Source organism: Hyla sarda, chromosome 2, assembly GCF_029499605.1.
Source record: "Hyla sarda isolate aHylSar1 chromosome 2, aHylSar1.hap1, whole genome shotgun sequence".
In the NCBI taxonomy this organism is placed as follows: domain Eukaryota; kingdom Metazoa; phylum Chordata; class Amphibia; order Anura; family Hylidae; genus Hyla; species Hyla sarda.
In genome coordinates this window covers 222203798-222227818 of record NC_079190.1, presented here as the reverse complement: position 1 = coordinate 222227818, position 24021 = coordinate 222203798, and the positions used below count along the sequence as shown (strand labels likewise).

The 24021-nt window shown below is 39.5% G+C and overlaps 1 protein-coding gene across 2 annotated transcripts in view; it reads right to left on the bottom strand.

Moving 5' to 3' along the window:
• The window catches only part of LOC130355786 (uncharacterized), a 477167-nt gene that overhangs the window by 108714 nt on the left and 344432 nt on the right, over positions 1-24021 (bottom strand). For both annotated transcript variants that reach the window (XM_056556452.1, XM_056556451.1), the window contains 5 exons: positions 22900-23012; positions 20856-20995; positions 15225-15291; positions 3264-3467; positions 2098-2219 (listed from right to left, as the gene is read on the bottom strand). In XM_056556452.1, coding sequence (XP_056412427.1) covers positions 2098-2219; positions 3264-3467; positions 15225-15291; positions 20856-20995; positions 22900-23012 — 646 coding nt within the window. The remainder of the gene's footprint in view (positions 1-2097; positions 2220-3263; positions 3468-15224; positions 15292-20855; positions 20996-22899; positions 23013-24021) is intronic.

Here is a 24021-nt window from a genome sequence, read left to right as displayed (position 1 = left end):
AGGGCAAGAATTTGGATGTTTGCACCAATAACCCTTTTAATATAACCCCAGTTCTTATAACTAGCAATGATGAGGACTAATAAACGTGAAACAGGTCAGTGAGGTTGACTATAATTTGTGGTTCATAGCTGGCTACACAGCAAAAAGGAATATTTAGTATGGCTCTACTGACTAACTATCGAATTGAATTTTTCATAGTAGTAATGACATAATTTGTAAAGTGCTTTATGTTCTATTTAATTACAAAAAAGATTTCCATGTCTTAATGTCTGCAGAAATTAAGATCTTGCTGTAAAATTATATCAGTGGTTCATACCACAAATGGATACACATCCTGCACAAGTGTTTTTGTTATGCACGTCTTCTCATCAAGGATTGAAAGCAGTGAGATTAACACAGTTTCTCCAGCATGATGTGGTTATTTCAATCAAGAGCACATTGTGTGAAGCACAAGATACTGGCATAGAATGCCAAGCAAAGAAATAAATAAAACAAGACACTGCAGATTAACAGGAAGCTTCTTGATGCTGTTTCTCAGCAAGTTGCCATCTAGAATGTACGTCTGCCTAATCTATTACTTGCCACAATGTATGAATGAGGATTCATCATTACAGATCATTAAAATGAATGATCTGAAACTTATAGAAATAAACCTAATTATGATCTCCCAACATTCTCCCCAAAAAATTCATAAAATTATTATGGAGAAGAACAGCCTCATATTATGTTGTTTAAAATGAATGCTGGCAGGAGGTGGGAAATATGCTGCGATCAATTATGAAAGATGAAAGCAATATAAGAATGCATTTCCCATTACATTTAATTGTTTAACCTCTCAATAGTATGTTTTTGTTATACTGGAAGCCAATGACAGACATTTGCATACATCTGAAGCATAATTCAGGAGCACTCATAAAGCATGTATTTTGTATAGGATATAATAATACACATGCAACATAAACAGAGGCTTCAATGTAACATCCAACCAGATCCCCCTTAAGAACATTCATTGGAGCAATTCCAAACAAACCTAATCTTATTTTAGGTACTCATCTGTTCAATCTATACTCACTACTAAATTTCATGAAAAATAAACCCTAAAGGGAATCTGTCAGCTGCAATTTACATTCTAGACTGTTGATACTATTAGCTGTTAGTGCAAGGAGACACATGACACTTTTCATATATCTGTCTTTGCTTTCAAAGAGGCATTTCCAAGCCCTGTCCCTGATTTATTGACAGCCATCTGGAAGCCAAGTCCTGTCTCCAAATGAGATCTGTATACACAACCCAGGAATGAGATTTAGAAATAGAGTTCAGCTTCCTGCTAAATGTCAAGTTAGCATAGCACCTACTGATCTGAGTGCTGGTACATGTAAGCATGCCACACTCTCTGTTCAGAGTACTTGTGAAAGTGTACTGTGTACTGGTAAAGTGAGGGAATCAATGCACAGACAGCTTTACAGGACTTTATGTTCAATGTTTGGGTCACTGGTTACGCAGAGAGTGTGTCACCACTTGCCTACAGTGGCACCTTGATCAAAAGGTGCTCTAGGGAGTGAGTGACAATGTTTGAAAAAAGTATTAAGGAGGCCCTTTCATTCTTTCAGAATGTGTTGATTTTATTTAAAAATTAAATCCTTAAAGGGGTACTCTGCCCCTAGACGTTATCTCCTATCCAAAGGATAGGGGATAACATGTCTGATCATGAGGGGTCTGGCCGCTGGGAATGCTGATAGTACACAGCCATCACGCCCCCTTCCATAGACATGAATGGAGGGGATGTGGTGTGACATCACGAACACGGAAGCCACAGGCCGGACCCCCCGCGATCAGACATGGATAGGGGATAATATGTCTAGGGATAGAGTACCCCTTTAAGTAAATTATTTTTAAATGTTTCCCCGTTCTAGTTCACAAAATGAATTGGTCTTGTCATCAAAACACAACAAGTCACAATGAATTCTTCCATTACGCTGTTATCAGTACCCTCAACCTTTGCTAATTTCAAAATTAATCTCATTCCTGAAAAAGGTACCTACTGTACATATGAGGTGCCCAGTGTATAACAGGGAACAAAATGCACTCATCCATTACCTTTGCTGCACAGCAAATGGCTTCTTTGGCTTTGTATCTCATGATAGCTCCTCCAGGTGAAAGTGTGATAGATTTGTTAGAAGGTTCAAGAACCAAAACACCAAATGAATTTTCCTCCAATACTAGAAAGAAAAAATATATTTGAAAAATTTGACAAAGTTACATGTCTTTTCCACTAAATGTGCAGTCTTGCCTGGCCATAGTTGGCAGACACTGCACCCCCCAGCATCAAGAAGTGCCCATCTGTTACTCTCCCATTACAAATTAAATTTTTTACCAACTTTCCACAAAAACATGATTTGGGAACACTGTGTAAGTATATATATATGTGTATATGTGGACACCCAGCGACTGGAATGTAAGTGAAGTCTATTGAGTGTCCTATATCATGTTCTGATATTGTGTTTCATAAGAATTTGGACTCCTTAATTAAGCTACAGGAGAGGTAAGAGTGGACATATTTGCAAATCACTTAAGTAGCAATCTTTCTGAATACAGAATAAGGTACAATTGATTTCCATATGATCATCTTATGTGATAAATACTACACAGCAGCATTGCCAGCCACTACACAGCAGCATTGCCAGTACTGAAGAACCATAAGTTGATTTTCAGTTTTAAAGATGCCTATACCATATAGTGAATGCAAATGAATCACTTATCACTTATATACCAAAAGCAAAAGAAACATCTTTGTGTTTCTTTAGTTTTTGCAGCTGCAAAAAAGTTCACTTTATAAATTTGTCAAGTCTCACAGCAGTGCTAATGTGCACGCAAAATGTGTGTACATATAAGACGCTAAGAGATGATCACAAATATGGAGGTGTTAATGATTCACAAAAGTATCTGTATTAGGTTGTATTTCTCTGTTGACAGCATTAATAAATGCTTCTGAGCACTGAAAATGCTTTTGAGGTGTTATAAGTGTGGGTGCGCACAGATAGATTTTTGGCATAGCAAAACAATTATGAAAGCAGGTCATTTTATTATAGCTACACCATTCCAAGCTGAATGTTTGTGTCTATGAAATATGTCATCATTGATATCACCTTGCTGAAAGCTTCCATAAATTCCCATGACAAGAGCACTAATAATACAGTTACAGTTATTCTATGACAACAGAAAATAGAAAGAACTAATTTAGTCTAGGGATCTTCTTTACTTACCGGCTATGTTGTCAATGCCTGGGCAGAGATCGTGGAATTCTAGGTCACTGGACATTCTTTCAACATAGCGACATAAAGCATCAGGAAAGCGGTCTGGGCAAGCAGCACGAACCACCAGTAAGTAATGGAAGTCATCCAACTGAGATCCCACATCACCACATGCAGGAAGCTGAACAATGCTATTCCCCACAGTCTCTTTATCACCTGGTTTGTTGTATAAAAATGTGATACAAACTCTCAAATTAGATTTTTCACTGTATTGCAAAGTTAAGTTTTATGAAGATAAACATAAGGTTATTAGAGTCAGATAACAGTTTTCATTTTTGCGTAACAAATGGTATACCAGTTGGTAAAGTTGACATGACAAACAATTTGTGAATGAATATATAGTAAACTGAAGTTTCAGACAGCTACAATGAGTCAAATGGTCATAAGTGAAAATGAAAAAGTGATGGTGCTTCTCCCAAATATTTTCTAATATGCATGTAAACCCCGTACTGGGTACTTTGTCAGGTAGGAGCACCATCATGTAATTGTTCTTTGGTGGAGTTACTCCACATTGTTGCAGTTGCTTGTAGCTTGCATGTGCTGGATCCAACAACAAAAAACGTGGTCTCAAATGGCTGGAGGTGCTCAACCCCAAATGCAGTTGTGTATTTATACTGGGGGAGCAGATCCTGCCCTTGTAGTCCATTGCTAGGGGCGATCCCCAGCATAAAAATGCATACAATGGAGGATACCTGCAGTGGACTACAAGTGCCACAATAGAATCCTACACCAGATAAACAGTGTGGATGTGTAACAATTAGAATAATACAATACAGAAATGTAGGTGCAGTGGTAGATGTATACAATGACATTGGCTATCCCTCAACACTGATGTTAAAATTGAGACATTCGCCAGTGTATCCTTGTATGAAGGACACACCAGAGCCCTCACACCAACGCCAAGGTTTCTCAAATGGCGCGGGACCTAACGCTAACCTACCTGTGCGTAATAAGCAAAAACCAGGGGCCAGTGGGCAATTAGAGTAGCACTAGGCCGACATGCAGCCTGCTCCCAGTTCCCTCCGGTGTGACTGAGCACACATACAATGGGAGGAGGGAGAGACAGGCTACAAGCCCCACCCAAGTTGGCTGATATAGGTGCTGGATCCAGGAGGACAGAGAGGATGATTTTCCTATCTTGAGCGAGTCTACTTGCCCATGGAAATGTTGAGCTCTGAGCAAAACACCACTTAGTAAGGACAACTTACTTTGATACAACCCTCATACTAGCTGTGCTGCACTTAGGACATAACCCTTTCTTTTCTTTTTTCTTGGTTAGACTAGATGAAAATTAAGAAGACAACATTGCGGAAAACGTATCATGGACTGCATCTGGACCATGGACTTTTTTTGCATGTGTTGTACAGTTTTCAACGCTAATATAGTGGAAAACAACAACAGAGCAGTTGGAGGTTTAGAGCTGCAAGCAAAGTAATAAGGGACATGAATGAGAAGAAAATTTAAACATAACCTACAACTGTATCTCTTCCTAATTTATCTCTAAACTTAACGTATCCTGAGATGTATGACGTGAGATTGCAAGCTTTTCACAAGAACATATGTTGGTGACACTGTCATGACAAGTATATTCTTTCCTTGAATTAAAAAGTGGATGGGGAGCTGCACACTATAAATGTATAGTTTAACTGGGCCGAGGTGCTGAGATACACTTTATCCGTAGTGCCAAAAGAAACTAGTAATAAAATTGAGAAATTAAGACCTCTAGGCACAGTTTTTATTTTGTGCTAGCGTGTGTGTGGAAAAAAAATGAGATGGGAGATGTGGCTGGTATCTAAATATAATGTGCTTTATTCAAATATACCACCCATCCCCCCCCCCCCCCCCCGATGTTTCGCCAGCTGCAACCGGCTTTATCAAGGGTCAAGGTGCTAATGGCCATTAGCACATTGACCCTTGATAAAGCCCGTTGCGGCCGACGAAACATCGGGGGTGTCAGTGTGTTTATTTTTAACAGCAACATTGGGTCAGCCTATATAATATAATTACCAGAGTTGGATTTAAAAGGGAATTAACCCGATTAAAACATAAAGTGACAAAAACAAAGGAAGCATACATCCAACTATCTGGAAACTATAAATGGGAATGAATAAAATTAACCACAATTTGACCGAATGTCTGTGGTTTTAAATCCACTATTTTTGATTTCTCACTAAATCCACAATTTTAATTGAGACTAATAAAAGTAAAATTTTATATTGTAGGGTTCCCAAGCTTTGGGAATTTAGTCCCAGGAAGGGGAATTTGAGAAAGTGTCATTTATCCCTGGGAGACACCTTATGGGTAATTTGGATCTATGGCTATTAGCTATCACCCAGCCATCCACTTTGCCGTCTCAACCTCTTGACAAGGATTGATTCTCCATTCTCAAGCGCTGAAGTCCCCTGCTCAGCGGACCACCATTCACTGAGGAACTGCCACAGCACGAGGAAGCGGCCGCAGCGAGTGATCTGCATATCCCCGCTCCCACGATCCCACATCCCCGCTGCTGTCAACTCATCCAGGGCCAAACACAGCTCCGAGCCACCTGCCACCACAGACCTACGTGCCAGGATATCCACAACAAAGACGGAACAAACACCTGCGGGTATTTCTACCAGGCCGGGTGCGCTGTGAGCACCAGTACCAGTGCCAATCAGCACAATGCTATATTTCATCGTATTCATTACTTACACATTAGACTGCTACAATCCACAATTGTATTTACAGCCCTGCTACTATTTTTTTACTTTACTTTTATTATTCATCATTGTACAAGTGATTCTAACTTTTTCCTTGTCAAAGACTGGTATCATCATTGTTAAAACCATTTTTATGTTGCATAACGCTATACTACTTTTAACATACATATATATATATATATATATATATATATATATATATATATATACACACAGTACAGACCAAAAGACACACCTTCTCATTCAGAGTTTTCTTTATTTTCATGACTATGAATATTGTAGATTCACATTGAAGGCATTAAAACTATGAATTAACACATGTGGAATTATATACATAACAAAAAAGTGTGAAACAACTGAAAATATGTCATATTCTAGGTTCTTCAAAGTAGCCACCTTTTGCTTTGATTACTTCTTTGCACACTCTTGACATTCTCTTGTTGAGATTCAAGAGGTAGTGACCTAAAATGGTTTTCACTTCACAGGTGTGCTGGTGTGGAGGAGGAGGTGTGATGGTGTGGGGGTGCTTTGCTGGTGACACTGTTGGGGATTTATTCAAAATTGAAGGCATACTGAACCAGCATGGCTACCACAGCATCTTGCAGCGGCATGCTATTCCATCCGGTTTGCGTTAAGTTGGACCATCATTTATTTTTCCACAGGACAATGACCCCAAACACACCTACAGGCTGTGTAAGGGCTATTTGACCAAGAAGGAGAGTGATGGGGTGCTGCGCCAGATGACCTGGCCTCCACAGTCACCGGACCTGAACCCAATCGAGATGGTTTGGGGTGAGCGGGACCGCAGAGTGAAGGCAAAAAGGGCCAACAAGTGCTAAGCTTCTCCGGGAACTCTTTCAAGACTGTTGGAAGACCATTTCAGGTGACTACCTCTTGAAGCTCATCAAGAGAATGCCAAGAGTGTGCAAAGCAGTAATCAAAGCAAAAGGTGACTAGAACCTAGAATATGACATATTTTCACACTTTTTTGTTATGTATATAATTCCACATGTGTTAATTCATAGTTTTGATGCCTTCAGTGTGAATCTACAATTTTCATAATCATGAAAACAAAGAAAACTCTGAATGAGAAGGTGTGTCCAAACTTTTAGTCTATATATCTATATATAATATATTTCATTAGCTCTGTAGCAAGGGCCCTATTATACCTCATCTTAACCAACATTGGAAATCACTAAATCCTGGTTGGGGTTGGGCAGTTGCTCAGTACAATTCCCAGAATACATGGCTTTCCAACAGCTCTTCATCACAGTTCTCCAACCCTGCCTACTTTCCTGCCACAGAACTCCTGCCAGTTCCCCTCCCATAGCTGTGGCTTTCATACATAGCTGCTATATCCACAGCTGCTACAACTGATTTTAAGTGCATTTGTTTGTTTTTATGCAGAAACATTACACATTTTATGCAACTGATCTGCAACAGATTTGCAGCAAATCTGCAGCATATAAAAAAACCTTAGGGTACATTCGTGCTACTGTAAACACTGTGGATTTTATGCTTCAGATTATATGCTTCAGATTTTATGTTGTGTAAATCAAAATAAATGAGGAGATGAACACAACATAAAATCTGTAGTGTATTTAATACACGAGAACATACCCTAATGGTGAATTCACACATGGCAGATAAGTTGCATAAATTTCTGCAACAGTCCGATACATCAAAAATATTCTCACTTAGATGAGTAGAACAATATTTGAGTTGCAGACATTTCTGCAACACATCTGCCATGTGTAACACAATAACTCAGTAACACAACTGCTGCATTCATTCCGTCTGTCCTTCTGCCTGTGGCATTTTATATCACAATGCAGCATGGTATGAACAAACCTCAGTCTTGTCCCAATAAGTTATATTTTCCTCTCACAAGTAAAATTAAACAGATATGTATGTGTATATAGCAGGGCTGTGTGGGCTTGGAAGAGGTGGTGATGTAAGCTGCAAAGGCTGAAAATCAGAGATAAGATTCAGCAAAGCCTCCTGATACAGCAGTGGATGATCCGTTGTTGAGAGAGAGTGTGAGAGAGAGAGAGAGAGAGAGAGAGTAGGAAGTCAGAGAACTGCTAAGACAACACCACACTGAAAATAAAAGGACTATACAACTTCCTGTCAGGGGTAATTTAAGCATATGCATGCTGATAATATATTTGATAATATATGTTTAATTTTATCATTTTTGGATACCGGAATACCACTTTAACTGTCCTTTGTATGTGTCTGCACATGCAAAGGAAGGCAATGCTATGTACACATGATTCAAATAGTATTTAATGGTGCTACCTACATCAAAAAGAATTTTAAAGAATTTTTACCCCAACAAGAAGTTTGTTTTATTTTCTTCTGAATCAACATGTAAGGTTAGGATTAATGGCTTTTAGCCCCATACTATTTACTTCTATTCACTGTTTTTAGGTACATGACAACATAAACCTAATCAGCTTTCGGCTGAAAGAAAACATTTAATGAAAAAATTATAATAATTTTGCAACCTCTAAATATGAGCTAATAGGTATGCTTTAGGATATGGCTGGCTAGCAACAACATGTATACACAATGCTATCAAGAAATAATAAATTAGTAATTACTGCAATTCACTAAAAGGCATTTGGCTTACGATACCCAAAAATGTAAGAAATTATTGCAATTTGCTATACAATGTATATAAGTAATATAGTAATACAGTTGACAGGGCAATAGTTTAAACAAAAAAAACAGCATCGTCAGAGTTAAACAATAATATTAATACTTTGTTTTGCTGCAGATAAAGCAGAGCCAAGCATATGGATCCTATACAGATGCACACTAAGTCCCTGTGGCTCAGTCCTATAGAACTATGTGCAGTCTACCTGCCATCATATAATGCCTCCAAACAGCACTGTATGATGGGGACATTTTCATTTAGAATGAGCAATACCTAAAAAAAACACATACAATCCGAAGTCTAACTGTCTTTTGTAATATTCTTACAAAATCTTCGCAAGCCTCTATAGGAAACTGGAGGAATATGGAAGTACAGTAGGGTTTCACAGAGTAGGGACTGAGGTTGCATTATGGTTCTGTACAACTTTTGGGACAAGTGTATGAGCTTCAATTGCATTGCATATTCCTCTTTTGAGGTTTATCCTTCTGTGAAACAAATTTACAGCTTTTAATACTATTCTGACATATAGTTTACATAATTATATACCGGTTAATGCTCCTGTATGTAAAGCATCTGTGTATTTATGCATTTCTGTATTTATGTATTCAGAATCAAAGGCTAGATAGAAAATCTCCTAAATTACTGTGTTGTCCTATTTTCATGAACAAAACTGTATAATGAATAGCTATATAAAACTTAGTGTACAGTTTAAAAATACATGAAAATAATTCTACCAAATATAATTTAACATTTGATTTTATCTATGTAAATTTAATGAATCAAATGTAAAAAAAAAGAATGCCTTGCCAAATAATAGTAACTTTGAATCAAATTTGTTGTGATAGAAAATTTGCACTTGTGTCTAAGAGAAGCTAACAGGTAGGAAATTCTTTTGTTTTTATATCAATATTTAAACATTTTCCCACAACTTTATCTAATGGGTTTCCCCAGTTTTGTAGATAGGTGACATTTTTCTCTATTATTGGGGCTTCCATAGACTGAGAGCAGGAGCATGAATGATAAAGTATGTTGTGCAAACATCCATACACTAAGTTGTCTAAAGTATGATAAGGGTTAACAACAGCCTTTTGCAAAGGTGTGTGGCAATGTGAAGAAAAGCAGTATATGTCACGTCACATGTCCAACTGTTGTCCAATAGTTGTCTAAGGCTGCTTTCACACTGTAAAATACTCCCGTTAATAAAGGCTCGTTAAAACAAATGAAGGGGGTGGGCCTCTTAGATTCGGCCTCCTTGCGAGTGCCAATCATTGTGACGAGGACCTCTATTAAATATCAAGGTCTACGGATAGGGAGAAATCTGGGTTCGATCTACTCACTTAATTACCCCCCGCTGATTCGTAAAATAGTGCAGGAACTTAAGCGCTGGACGGGTCTACCGCTACCCGGCACGTAGCCATTTATTGAAAATGCTCAGTTTCTCGAAACTCTTATATCCTCTCCAGACTATCCCCATGCTCTTGAAAAGGACGGACGTTGCTACCCTGACAACGGCCTTCACGAAGTTCTTGTGGAATAATAAAAGACCACGTATAGCGTTGCAGAAGTTGATGCTCCCAAAACACAAAGGAGGGTTAAACTTCCCTGATATACAACATTACAACCTGGCTTGCCTCTATCGACACTGTATTGATTGTCTTAGGGGTGGGGAAATGTTCTCGAATACTGCATTGGAATCGGATTTGGTTCACCCATGGTCATTGGCGGGTTTATTACATACCAAATTAGGTGCTATCCCTAAGGGTATAAAGGGCTCTTGCATAGTGAGGGACACAGTGGCAGCGTGGAAGAAGGGTCGCTCTCTGATGCGACTACCATTTTCACTTAGTAAGCATATGCCGCTATGGACCATGGCTGAATTCCCCATGGGTAGTTGTTTTCCAAAACCCTAACTACTGAAGTCTGTTTTTCCTGGACTTTGCATAAGAGCATAATTGAAAAGGAAGTTGTGGGCTCACAGAAAGACATATAAGGAGACTACTACCCACATCATACCAACACCCTACAATCATCATCACAACATCTTTTCCTGGTGTTACAAACAAGTCTCCTGGTGCACCTCATATGCACATACAGATGCACCTGTTAGCAGTCAGAACAGCACAATTTTAATATGCACCTAGACATAAATAAGAACAGGGAGTTTCATTCTGTTTCTCTACAGGTCCACATCTGCCAGCCTATTACTCTATAAATATAGCAGCTCTCAATAAATTGTAATGAAATTTACATTGATATCTGATCCAGTCATATTTCAGATATTTAGCCATATATATAACACTCTGCCTGTCATTATTGAGAAAAGACAATGTAACCCTCAAAACCTAGATCTTATACAGTCATGGCCGTAAATGTTGGCACCCCTGAAATTTTTCTAGAAAATGAAGTATTTCTCACAGAAAAAGATTGCAGTAACACATGTTTTGCTATACACATGTTTATTCCCTTTGTGTATATTGGAACTAAACCAAAAAAGGGAGGACAAAAAGCTAATTGGACATAATGTCACACCAAACTCCAAAAATGGGCTGTACAAAATTATTGGCACCCTTAACTTAACCCCTTAAGAACCAGGGATTTTTCCGTTTTTGCACTTTCATTTTTTTCAATTTTTAAACCTAAAAATCCACATAATTGCTTATTTTTTGTACCACCAATTCTACTTTGTAAGGACACCAGTAATTTTTCCCAAAAATCTACGACAAAATGGAAAAAAAAATTCATTGTGCGACAAAATTTAAGAAAAACACCATTTTATAAATTTGGGGGGCTTCCGTTTCTATGCAGTAAATTTTTCAGTAAAAATGACACCTTTTCTTTATTCTGTAGGTCCATATAGTTAAAATGATACTCTACTTATATATTTTGTATTACTTCTGGAAAAAAATCACAACTACATGCAGGAAAATTTATATGTTTAAAATTGTCATCTTCTGACCCCTATAACTTTTTTATTTTTCCGCGTATGGGGCAGTATGAGGGCATGTTTTTGCGCCGTGATCTGAAGTTTTTAGTGGTACCATTTTCGTATTGATTGGATTTTTTGATCGCTTTTATTCATTTTTTCATGATATAAAAACTCACCAAAAAATACGCTATTTTGGACTTTGGAATTTTTTGGGGCATACGCCAGTGACCGTGCGATTCGGAAATTTCCACACGCGGCGATACCACATTTTTATTTACACAGTTTTGTTTTGGTTTTTTTTTTTTATGGGAAAAGGCGGGTGATTCTTTTATTGGGGAAGGGGTTAAATGATCTTTATTAACTTTTTTTTTGCAATGTTATAGCCCCCATAGGGGGCTATAACACTGCACACACTGATCTTTTACACTGATCATTGTTATCCCATAGGATAACATAGATCAATGATTCTGCCTCTTGACTGCTCATGCCTAGATCTATGGCACGGAGCAGTCATTCGATGATCAAACACGCAGGAGGAAGAAAGGGGACCCTCCACATATCCTCCAACTGTTCAGGACGCGCGATATCACCGCCGTGGTCCCGAACAGCCCACTGAGCTAGCCGGGGGGTTGTTTACTTTCACTTTAACTTAAGGGTTATTAGCGCGTGCACACAGTGACCCCGCGTTCTAGAAAGACAGAGGACTCAGGACGTACAGGTAAGCCATGTGTCCTTAAGGGGTTAATATTTGGTTGCACACCCTTTGGAAAAAATAACTGAAATCAGTCGCTTCCTATAACATCAATAAGCTTCTTACACCTCTCAACGGGAAAGTTGGACCACTCTTCCTTTGCAAACTGCTCCAGGTCTCTTCTTTTATTGGAAGGGCACCTTTTCCCAACAGTACTTTTAAGCTCTCTCCACAGCTGTTCAATGGGATTTAGATCTGGACTCATTGCTGGCCATTTCAGAACTCTCTAGCGCTTTGTTGCCCTCCATTTCTGGGTGCTTTTTGACATATGTTTGGGGTCATTGTCCTGCTGGAAGACCTAAGATCTTGGATGCAAACCCAGCTTTCTGACACTGGGCTGTACAGTGCGACCCAAAATCCATTGGTAATCCTCAGATTTCATGATGCCTTGCACACATTTAAGGCACCAAGTGCCAGAGGTAGCAAAACAACCCCAAAAAATCATTGAACCTCCACCATATTTCACTGTAGGTACTGTGTTCTTTACTTTGTAGGCCTTATTCCGTTTTTGGTAAACAGTAGAATGATGTGCCTCACCAAAAAGCTCTATCTTGGTCTCATCTGTCCACAAGACGTTTTCCCAGAAAAATTTTGGCTTACTCAAGTTCATTTTGGCAAAATGTAGTCTTGCATTTTTATGTCTTTGTGTCAGCAGTGGGGTCCTCCTGGGTCTCCTGCCATAGCGTTACATTTAATTTAAATCTTGACAGATAGTGCGTGTTGACACTGATGCTCCCCCTAGCCTGCAGGACAGCTTGAATATCTTTGGAACTTGTTTGGGGCTGCTTATCTACCATCTGGAGTATTCTGCGTTGACACCTTTCATCAATTTTTCTCTTCCGACCATGCCCAGGGAGATTAGCTACAGTGCCATGGGTTGCAAACTTCTTAATAATGTTACACAATGTTGACAAAGGCAAATCTAGATCTTTGGAGATGGACTAGTAACCTTGAGAGTGTTGATATTTTTACACAATTTTAGTTCTCAAGACCTCAGACAGTTCTCTTCTCCTCTTTCTGTTGGCCATGCTTAGTGTGGCACACACAGACACACAATGCAAATACTAAGTGAACTTCTCTCCTTTTTATTTGCTGTCAGGTGTGATTTTTATATTGCTCACACCTGTTACTTGCCCCAGGTGAGTTTAAAGGAGCATCACATGCTTGAAAAAAAATCTTATTTTTCCACAATTTTGAAAGGGTGCCAATAATTTTGTCCCGCCCATTTTTGGAATTTGGTGTGACATTATGTCCAATTTGCTTTTTTTCCTCCCTTTTTTGGTTTAGTTCCAATTCACACAAAGGGAATACATATGTGTATAGCAAAACATGTGTTACTGCAATCCTTTTCTGTGAGAAATACTTCACTTTCTTGAAAAATTTCAGGGGTGCCAACATTTATGGCCATGACTGTAAATAGTCACTGCTCTGCACTTAGTTGTCGCTGGTGCTGGAAGAGTTAAATGAGTTAGTGAGTAACCTGATGTTCATTTACGCCTGAAAAAGCAGGAAGACCTTCAAACAGTTTGACCCAGTCCCTCCTGCATTTCCATTCTGAAGGATGCCACTTAAACATCTCCAGGGACACATGATAAATGAATCCATTAGGATTGTAAAGTGGACTGGGGGAGATACAGTAATTCAGAGTCCTAGGGCGCAACCTTTCCTTTATTGTGTTAATGCATGGCAGACGTCTACAGACGTGTACACAAAGTCATTTACACATTATTATGAATATCTGTGAATGTAAGCTCTTTATGTCTCCATAAATGTGACCTTAGATAAGAGAAAGGGGAGGAAGTAGATATGAAAATGGAATTCATTAGTATTGAGTGTAGTCTTGGGCCCAGATTGGTTCAAACTGTTTGATGTATGTGACATGCTACAGCATAGTCTCTGCAAAAATGTGGACACAGAATATAGTTTTCTAACCAGACTGACTTATGCAAGATGTTCCCTTTTTAAATTATTAGATACTGCTGAATGCAGGTATATGTGTATCATTAGTGCCTGCTATAGGTGTCAGTCTCCTGTGTAGTTGTACAAAGATACTGTAAATCCTACTCATCTGTAGGGGCAGCATTGCAGGTGAACAACCCCTTTAACTGCCGGTTTTATAATGTAGTTAACAGTGTGAGCTGAAAAGAGGATTAGTAAAGACTATACATAAGAATATTAGATAAACAATAACCCATAGCAAATGAATAGGCCATTAGTACAAATGTGCAAATATTGAACCATAGGGGGGAGATTTATCATAACCTGTGTAGAGGAAAAGCTGACCAGTTGCCTATATCAACCATTTAAATTGTCTTTTTAAAGGTTTTTTGTTTTTTTTTAATAAAAAAGGTGATCTGATTGGTTTCTATGGGCAACTGCACCACTCTTCCTCTAGACAGGTTTTAATAAATCTCCCCCATAGTCATATAAGTTTGGTTCAGTAGAACTGCAGAATATAAATACTTTATGCACCTATGCGCCTATTTTTATTAAATGTAGGTGATAGATGTACATGGTCAGGAATAGGTACTGAGTAACACATATATATATATATATATATATATATATATATATATATTATTTTTTATTTTTTTGGGGGATCCGACAGTAGCACTTTAAGGAACATGCTACTACAGTTGACTGACCATTGATCAAGAAAGTTATCTGTATACAGTCACAAAGGACAGTATTTAAGTCACTAAGTCACATAGGTCAGTAACTTAGTTTTTAAAATGAAAATGTTTACATTAGTTTTTACATTCACCACTAGACATTTTAGAATGATACTGAGAGGGTCTTGATAAGATATAAGCAAAGTGCTAAGGATTAAGTTTCAGTTTCTTTATGGTAAAAAAAAAAAATCATTAAATTTTACCTGAAATTTCAATATCTGGGTTTTGCATTCTGTACCATTTCTCCCACTCTGAAGAATTTTCTGCAATCTGCATGAAATAAAATATTATTAAAAAGGCCACAGATACAAATAGATTAACTAAAGTGAAATGAGATTTTGGAAATTAATAAAACTGTAAGACTTCATTTAGATGGGCATAATGTTTAACTGTTTCTCCCTATCCTGAATAAAACACCTAGACTCACCAAAGTTTTATTAAACTAAATTTACAATACCAAATGGATCAAGGGCGTACATGTCACAGAGGCTGATGTAGTACAACCAAGTTGGTTAAATCCCCTTTGTCAGGGGTATTAAACTGGTGGACCATGGTCCAGATACGGACTGCGGCTGCTGGCGATCCGGACCGCCCACTGGATCTCCCCTCATTCATTTGTATCGGTGTCTAAGACACCGATACAAATGAATAGCCATGGTCCGGAGCAAGGGGAGTACTGTGCTCCCTGCCGGCGGCCTGGTGATTCTCCTGTGATGCAGGCGGGGCGATTAGCACTGCCTGCGTCATCTGCTCTGGCCAGGCCTGACAAGGAGAGGCCAGAGCAGCGGAGCAGCGCCGACCTGAGAGATAAAGCTGGGAGATAAAGCTCAGGAACAAATATGTGTTTCCCCCATGTGTGACTCCCCAGTTGTTTTAGAACTACAATTATACATTATGACCTTCTGTCTGTGCATGATGGGGGTTGTAGTTTGCAACAGCTGGAGAGTCACAGTGGCAAAGTTCATGTGTGGGCATAGGAACGTCCTTAATTCTGGGGGACAGTGGCATACTTAATTCTGGGGGCACAATGGCATAATTTATTCTGGGGGCACAGCGGCATCATTAATTCTGGGGGCACAGCGGCATAATTAATTCTGGGGGACAGCGGCATAATTAATTCTGGGGAACAGCGGCATAATTTATTCTGGGGGCACAGTGGCATAATTAATTTTGGGGGCACAGTGGCATAATTAATTCTGGAATCACAGCGGCCTCATTAATTCTGGAGGCACATCGGCATAATTAATTCTGGGGGCACAGTGGCATAATTAATTCTGGGGGCACAGTTGCATAATTAATTCTGGAGGCACAGTGGAATCATTAATTCTGGGGGCATAGTGGCATCAATAATTCTGGGGGCACAGTGGCATCATTAATTCTGTGGGACAGTGGCATGATTAATTATGGGGGACAGTGGCATAATTAATTCTGGGGGCACAGTGGCATAAATAATTCTTTGGGGCACAGAGGTACAATTTGTCGGTACCGGGCACAGTGTTTGTCGAAAATGTATTTGGGGAATAGCGTGTGGCAGTAATATTGCAAGGGAATAGTGTGTGGCAGTAATATACCAGGGGCATAGTAAGTGGCAGTAACATACCAGGAGCCCAGTGTGTGGCAGTATTATCTTCAGGGAGTTCAGTATGTGGAAGAATTATTTTCAGGGGCACAGTGGGTGGTAGTAATATATTCAGGGGTACAGTGTGTTGCAGTGATATACCAGCTGTACAGTGCATGGCAGTAATATACCAGGGGCACAGTGTCTGGCAGTTTTATATTCATGGGCACAGTGTGTGGTAGTATTATATTTCGGGGTACAGTGTGTTGCGGTAACATACCAGGGGCCAGTGTGTGGCAGGATTATATTCAGAGGTACAGTGTGTGGAATTATTATATTCAGAGGGTACAGTGTGTGGCAGTAATATACCAGGGGCTCAGTGTGTGGCATTCTTATATTCAGAGGGTACATTGTGCAGCAGTATTATATTCAGGGGTACAGTGTGTGGCAGTATTATAGTCAGGGGCCCAGTGTGCGGCAGTATTATATTCTGAGGGTACAGTGTGTGGCAGTGTTATATTAAGAGGGTACAGTGTGTGGCAGTATTATACTCAGATGGTACAGTGTGCGGCAGTATTATATTCAGAGGGTACAGTGTGTGGCAGTATTATATTCAGGGGTACAGTGTGATGCAGTATTATACTCAGAGGGCAGTAATATAATCAGAGGTTACAGTGTGTGGCAGTATTATATTCAGGGCTACAGTGTGCGGCAGTATTCGGTTCATATATCCTCCACACTTCAGTCTCTCATTTGCTCTTTTCTTCATGGCACTAAGGCCGATAGGTGTGAACCAAGCCTTAGTGTTCAGCTCAGACCTTTACCGGATGTCAGAACTGATTAAGTGGACCCGCTCTAAAAATAGTTGAGTACCCCTGCCCTAAATTAATAAACAGTGAGAGCCTTTGCAGGGATCTACACAGTCCTTACACAGTTGGTAAACTAGGGTGTAGAAAATTAATTTTAGGAACATGGAAATAAGGTGCTCTTACAAGCCACACTACCAGCCTGGGCTAGCACTTGCACTAATGGTAATTGCAGGCTACACCTGGTCTTGCTGCTTTAGGGTACATTCACACTTAAATATTCCACTGGGGGTTTCCCGCAGCTAAAACTCCTCTTGCGGACTATGTTGCTACTCATAGAAGTCAAAGGCTAGCAAGATAATCTGCAAGCGGATTAGCTATGGGAAATCTGCAGTGGATTATTTACATGTGAACGTACTAAAACAGTGACAAGACCGGGTGTAGCTGCAGCTACTAGCACTTAATATTTAACAATAAATGTGGTGTTCCCACATTTGTGTTTGAGTAGATGTGGTTTAATATTAAGTAGCACTAGAGCCCTATTCAAATTGTGATACGGGACCCATCAACTATATGCACTCTCCCGTCTGTTGTTACATTTACAAATATACAGAAGACAATAAAACACAGTTACAATATGCCAGTCCAAATGAGCCAAACACTCTTATCCTTGGAATCAAATGTAAAAAAGAAAAAAAATATATAGTAATAAACATGCTTAATATCAAATGTTTAAATGCTTAAACAAATATGATATCCTTCCTTAATAAAATGGTTAAGGCTGCATTTACACCTCGTTTTCAGCCTACGGTTGCCAGATCCGGCTGGGGGAGGGGAAAACCGGGCGCTCCCGTACCCCAGCCGTTTGACTCCGGTTGGCTTTAATGAGCCAACCGGAGTCAAACGGTGACTCCAGTCGGCTCCTTTTTGATCCGTATGAAGTTTCCTGACTGGACCTTAAACAGTAGTATACAGCTGGTATTAAAACTGTGCTGCCCATTACACTCTTGTTCACATGAAAAGGTTCATCACATATACTTACCACTAGAGATGAGCGAATTTTTGAAAAGTTAAATTTATCAAAAATTGCGAGTTTGGTTTGACTCAGTTCAACTCGAACCGGCATTGAAATAAGCACCTAAACGCGTTAAAACATTGCCTAACAGCTCTAAATCTCTGTCTAACACTGTATATAAGTGCCACTTGAATACGCTTTGTGGGTGGGTGGAACATATCAATGCACTTCACTGGAGCTGGTTCAGTAACACTATTCAATTCAGGTATATACAGGTATGAGCCTTGAAAAGGGCTTTTTCTTGTATGGGGATTGAATCCTGTTCACACACATACACATACACACAAGGGCCCTGATTTACTAAGAGTGGAGTGTAGGTTTCTTTGTGGGTTTTAATTCCCTACAATTTTTTTTTCCACTGTATTTACTAAGGTTTCCCTACATTTTTCTTTTTTTACACATGCTCTGATCTGTCGGGTTTTCCTCAGCTGAAATACACCACATTTTCTGTGAAAACCTTAGTAAATATGTTGTTTTTTTGTGAAAATGTCGTGAACACGCCCCTTTTGGGCGACAGAACCTGTCATGTTTACAATAGTAAATGAGGGCCAAGGTGTGTATCCCTATTTCTTCTCTCTTTCTAATCTATCTTCTCTTTCTAACCACTAACTGTCCCTATGTCTGCCTCTCTCCCTCTCTGTGCCTGCTCGCTGCACAACTTTCCAGTGCTGTGAACACCATGGACTAAATGGAAGAACAACCAGGACTCTTTCTACCGAAGAAGACTGGAGGCTGTAATCGCTTCCAAAGGTACTGACCATACTGAGTAAAGGGTCTGAATACTTACGTCCATGTAGTATTTTAGTGTTTGCTCCTTAATAAATTAGCAAAGACTTTTGTCTTCATTTTATCAGGTATTGACATTTTGTATTTTTTATTTTAGTCACAAATGTGAACATAGTGAAATGTCTTGCATTGTATACACCAGGGGTCCTCAAACTACGGGCCAAGGACATTTATCCGGCCCGCCATGTGTTTTTGTCGCCACTGCCTAAGGACATCCCTGTGTCCCAAAATATGTTTTTGGGACACAGGGATGCCCCTGTTACCTCTCTGCAGCCCCGCGTTTACTTTAAAAACGCAAGGACAGCCGGGAGGTAGGGCACGTAAGGACATCACTGACTTACTGTCTATGGGGTAACATACTGCCAGCCTAATACTGCCAACTAAATGTGGGGGGCTATACTGCCAATCTAATGTGGGGGAACTACAACCTACTGTGGGTGGAACTATACTGCCAACCTAATGTGGGGAAACTAAAACCTAATGTGGAGGGAACTATACTGCCAACCTAATGTGGGGGAACTACAACCTAATGTGGGGAAACTATACTGCCAGCCTAATGTGGGGGAACTATACTGCCAGCCTAATGTGGGGGAACTATACTGCCAACTAAATGTGGGGGAACTATACTGCCAACTAAATATGGGGGAAATATACTGCCAACCTAATGTGGGGGAACTACAACCTAATGTGGGGGAACTATACTGCCAACCTAATGTGAGGGAACTATATCCTAATGTGGGGGGGAATATACTGCCAGCCTAATGTGGGGGGACTATACTGCCAGCCTAATGTGGGGGAATTATACTACCAACTAAATGTGGGGAACTATACTGCCAGCCTAATGTGGGGGAACTTTACTGCCAACTAAATGTGGGAGAACTACAACCTAATGTGGGGGAACTATACTGCCAACCTAATGTGGGGGAACTATACTGCCAACCTAATGGGGGGGAACTAAAACCTAATGTGGAGGGAACTATACTGCCAACCTAATGTGGGGGAACTATACTGCCAGCCTAATGTGGGGGAACTATACTGCCAGCCTAATGTGGGGGAACTACAACCTAATGTGGAAGAACTATACTGCCAACCTAATGTGGGGGAACTATACTGCTACCTAATGTGGGGGAACTACAACCTAATGTGGGGAGAACTATACTGCCAGCCTTATGTGGGGGATCTATACTGCCAGCCTAATGTGGGGGGAACTAAACTGCCAACTAAATGTGGGGGAACTACAACCTAATGTGGGGGAACTATACTGCCAACCCTAATGTGGGGGGGATCTATACTGCCAACCTAATGTGGGGGGGAACTATGCTGCCTACTTAATGTGGGGGAACTGTGCTGCGTACTTAAAGGGGTAGTCCACTAATCAGATATATATGTGTGCATAGGATTTATTTATTTTTTTTAAACTATAGTCCGGCCCTCCAACGGTCTGAGGGACAGTGAACTGGCCCCCTGTTTAAAAAGTTTGAGGACCCCTGGTATACACTGTACATTCACCCCCCCACCACCACCACCACCTCCACACACACACACATTTTTTCCCCATCACAGACTGTCTCATCTTCCCTATACATTCCATAGATTTTGTTTACAATACCTGCATACATAATGGCTTTAAGTGTACAGAAGTGGAGGATAATGCCATTATTTCCGCCCATGTTTCTGACGGAATCCAAGTTGGTGGAGCTGTGTTGGAGGTGAAGATTTCCCATACTGTTTTACTGAATGCATGTCTACCTGCAAGTTGTATTAAATTAAAAATAAATACATTTTGTACAGAAATAAAGGAATGCTACAAAATATAAAAAAATAAAGTAAAATAATGAAAAGTTAAATATTTTCTGTAGGATTAAAAGAATACAGCACTAGTCATTATTTGTCTTTCCATTGCCTTCCCCTGGCAATTTTAGGTAAAGTCAGGAAACCTTTAATGGCTTTATGAACAGAGATTTCCCATTTTATGAATATTAAGTTTAATTGATATCCACTAAAATGAACCACTGCTATATAGTGTTTAGGTCCAACAGTCTAACCGAGGTTACAGCTTTTTTTTTCCATGTACAATGCTCGTAATTCTTCACGTAGCCTTATAGTTACATGATATAATTCTGGCTGCCGGTAGTCACCACTAGGGGAAGATTAGGAAGTTACTTAATTGAAATGCTTACATGCAACTCAACAATGAACCAGTATGGAATAAGCTCACTGTCTTTCCCTAGTGGGGACTGCCAAACTATGCAAGAGTTAGATGTGCCTAGTGCTCCAGTAAGATGTACTACATGTATTCAATTGGCAAAACTTTTGCTGTCCATGGCTATAAACTGATACATCCACCAGCTATAAGATTACTTTTAAAAACAACAGATTTTAAAAAGCGCAAACATTTATGTACAAAATGTGTAATGTTTGTACACCAGAAACTGGTTTACATGCCTTGATACATTCTCCATCAGTATATAAGGTATGTGTAGCTCTGTAATGAAGAATTAAAGGGGCACTCCACTGGCCAGCATCTTGAAATAAATGTTCCGAATGCTGTTTTCGCGCTGCGTGGGTTGGCCACACCCCCTCGTGCCATCAAGGCCACGCCCCCTCAATGCAATTATATGGGAGGGTGCTTGATGCCCCCTCCCAAAGATTTGCATTGAGGGGGCGTGGCCGACCCACACAGCGCAAAAACAGCGTTCGGGACATTTAGTTCCAGACGCTGGCCAGTGGAGTGCCCCTTTAAAGCTCTGATCACTATACAGATATGTAAAAATGTTAATCATAGTTTAAAACATTTTAAAACATAAAAATAGTGGTCCATATCAGACACTCATGTTCAGCTATTTGGTATACTTGGTGTTAAGTTGTTCATACATGCTGAACATTCAGAACAGTATAGCCAAATAAAGCACATAGTACACATGTAGAGGCCTTAAACATATGTAAAGCCCACCTGACATGGATCTTCACTGAATGACAAATTCTGTATTCCAAGGAAGTCAGACGAATGTGATGTAAGATTTAATCAGTATAATGTGGATGTGACAGCACATTACGACTGCTGATCAGTGCATGGAGTCGGAAAACATACAGCATTTACTTTATTATTCATTATCAAACAGATACGTGAATGGCACTAGTTGAAGGATGTTGCATGGAAATGTGGATTTTTCTGTCTTCATCTGTGATTTAATGTACAAGTAAACCTATCATACCATCTCTTCAAGGAATACAAATGAAACACACTTAACATTTCAGTGCCTGTCGCTGTGATATGGATGGAGAAGGACTCCTGAGAAGCAGACTGCAAAGAATAATTCCATTTATCCTGTTAATTGCATTCCTGTTCTCTAGCCACGTAGTAAAACATTGCTTTTAAGGACAGGGGATTGTGTTTTTCTTATTTATGTTTACCCACAGCCTATTTATTTTAAGATAAGTCCATGTATATATACTATCAATAAATGCTGTATAGTCCTTTCAGCATAATTTCAGTCAAACTGCACCTTATAGTTATTTAAAAAATATTATAAAGAAATGTGTCCTATAGCTGCATAATAAAACATGCAGAGTTATTGGGAACTCATGTATGTCTTTAGATAACAGGAAGTAGATTAGATAAATAGAAAGCATTATTACTGAATAAAATGTACCTTTTGAGAAAAAAGCAAGTTCCTCCTTTGTTATGACTTTATTATCTTCCATGTGTTCTGTGCAGAGGAACAGGAGAGCACATGCCTGGATACAATGCTCAGGAAGCAGACTCCTGTACAAGAAACAAAATTCAGAAATTATATTCAGATGGTCAAGTACCAAGATGTCTACATTTTCTATTACTTAAAAGGCACATGGGCCCAGATTTATCAAACTGTGTGAGAGAAAAAGTGGAGAGATGGCTATGCCCAAAATAGAGATGAGCAGAGATGAGATCAATGGGCTATGCCCAAAATAGGCCGTTAATACTTGAATGGTGGGGTGCCGACAAACGTCATGAATAAGGTGATTGGCACAGTTGTGGCACCGGAAATAAACAGTGTATTGGAGTTACCCAGTGCCACCATTAAAAATTGCGTACGGATCCTTAATTAATGCCCACTGGCCCACCTGCATCTGTCTACCACTTTTGACTGACAGCCAGTAGATAAAGAAAAATGGGTTGGACTTCTCTGGACTCTTGCCATGTTGGGGAAGGCCCCTCATTTACATGTTATCAAAAATCTTAGGTCCTGGAGCTGGAAAGGGCTATAAAGATAAAAAAAATAAGGTAGGCGCAGAATGCTAATACTTATTCACACCCATGTTTTCCTGCTGACATGTCCCCTTTAAGGCCCATGTTGTGCCCAATGACTTTAATGAAGTATACATAATTTACTAATAATTAAATTTAAATTGTGCCAAATCTTTGGGCAAGGTCTGCAAAAAACAAAAAAAAGTAAAACGTGGGAATTTTTTATACATTTTTGCACAAAAGCAGGGTTTGCACAAGCAATTTGAGCAATAATAAATTTCCCCCTATGACTTTCCTTTCTTTTTAAGATAAAAACTCATCTCTTAACTTTAGATATTAGGTACAATATTAGTATGAAAACAGCTCAGCAAGTATTTTCATGCTTAAAATTGCAGTGATAAGTAGCTTGCCGCTTCATCTACTGTCATATATCATTGATAACAGAAAGTGACTAATTACATTAGAAAAATAATGACTTAAATAAGATTCTCTTTTAACAGAAGAGCTGAGTATATACTGTAATTGCTTATGTGACAAGAACCAATGA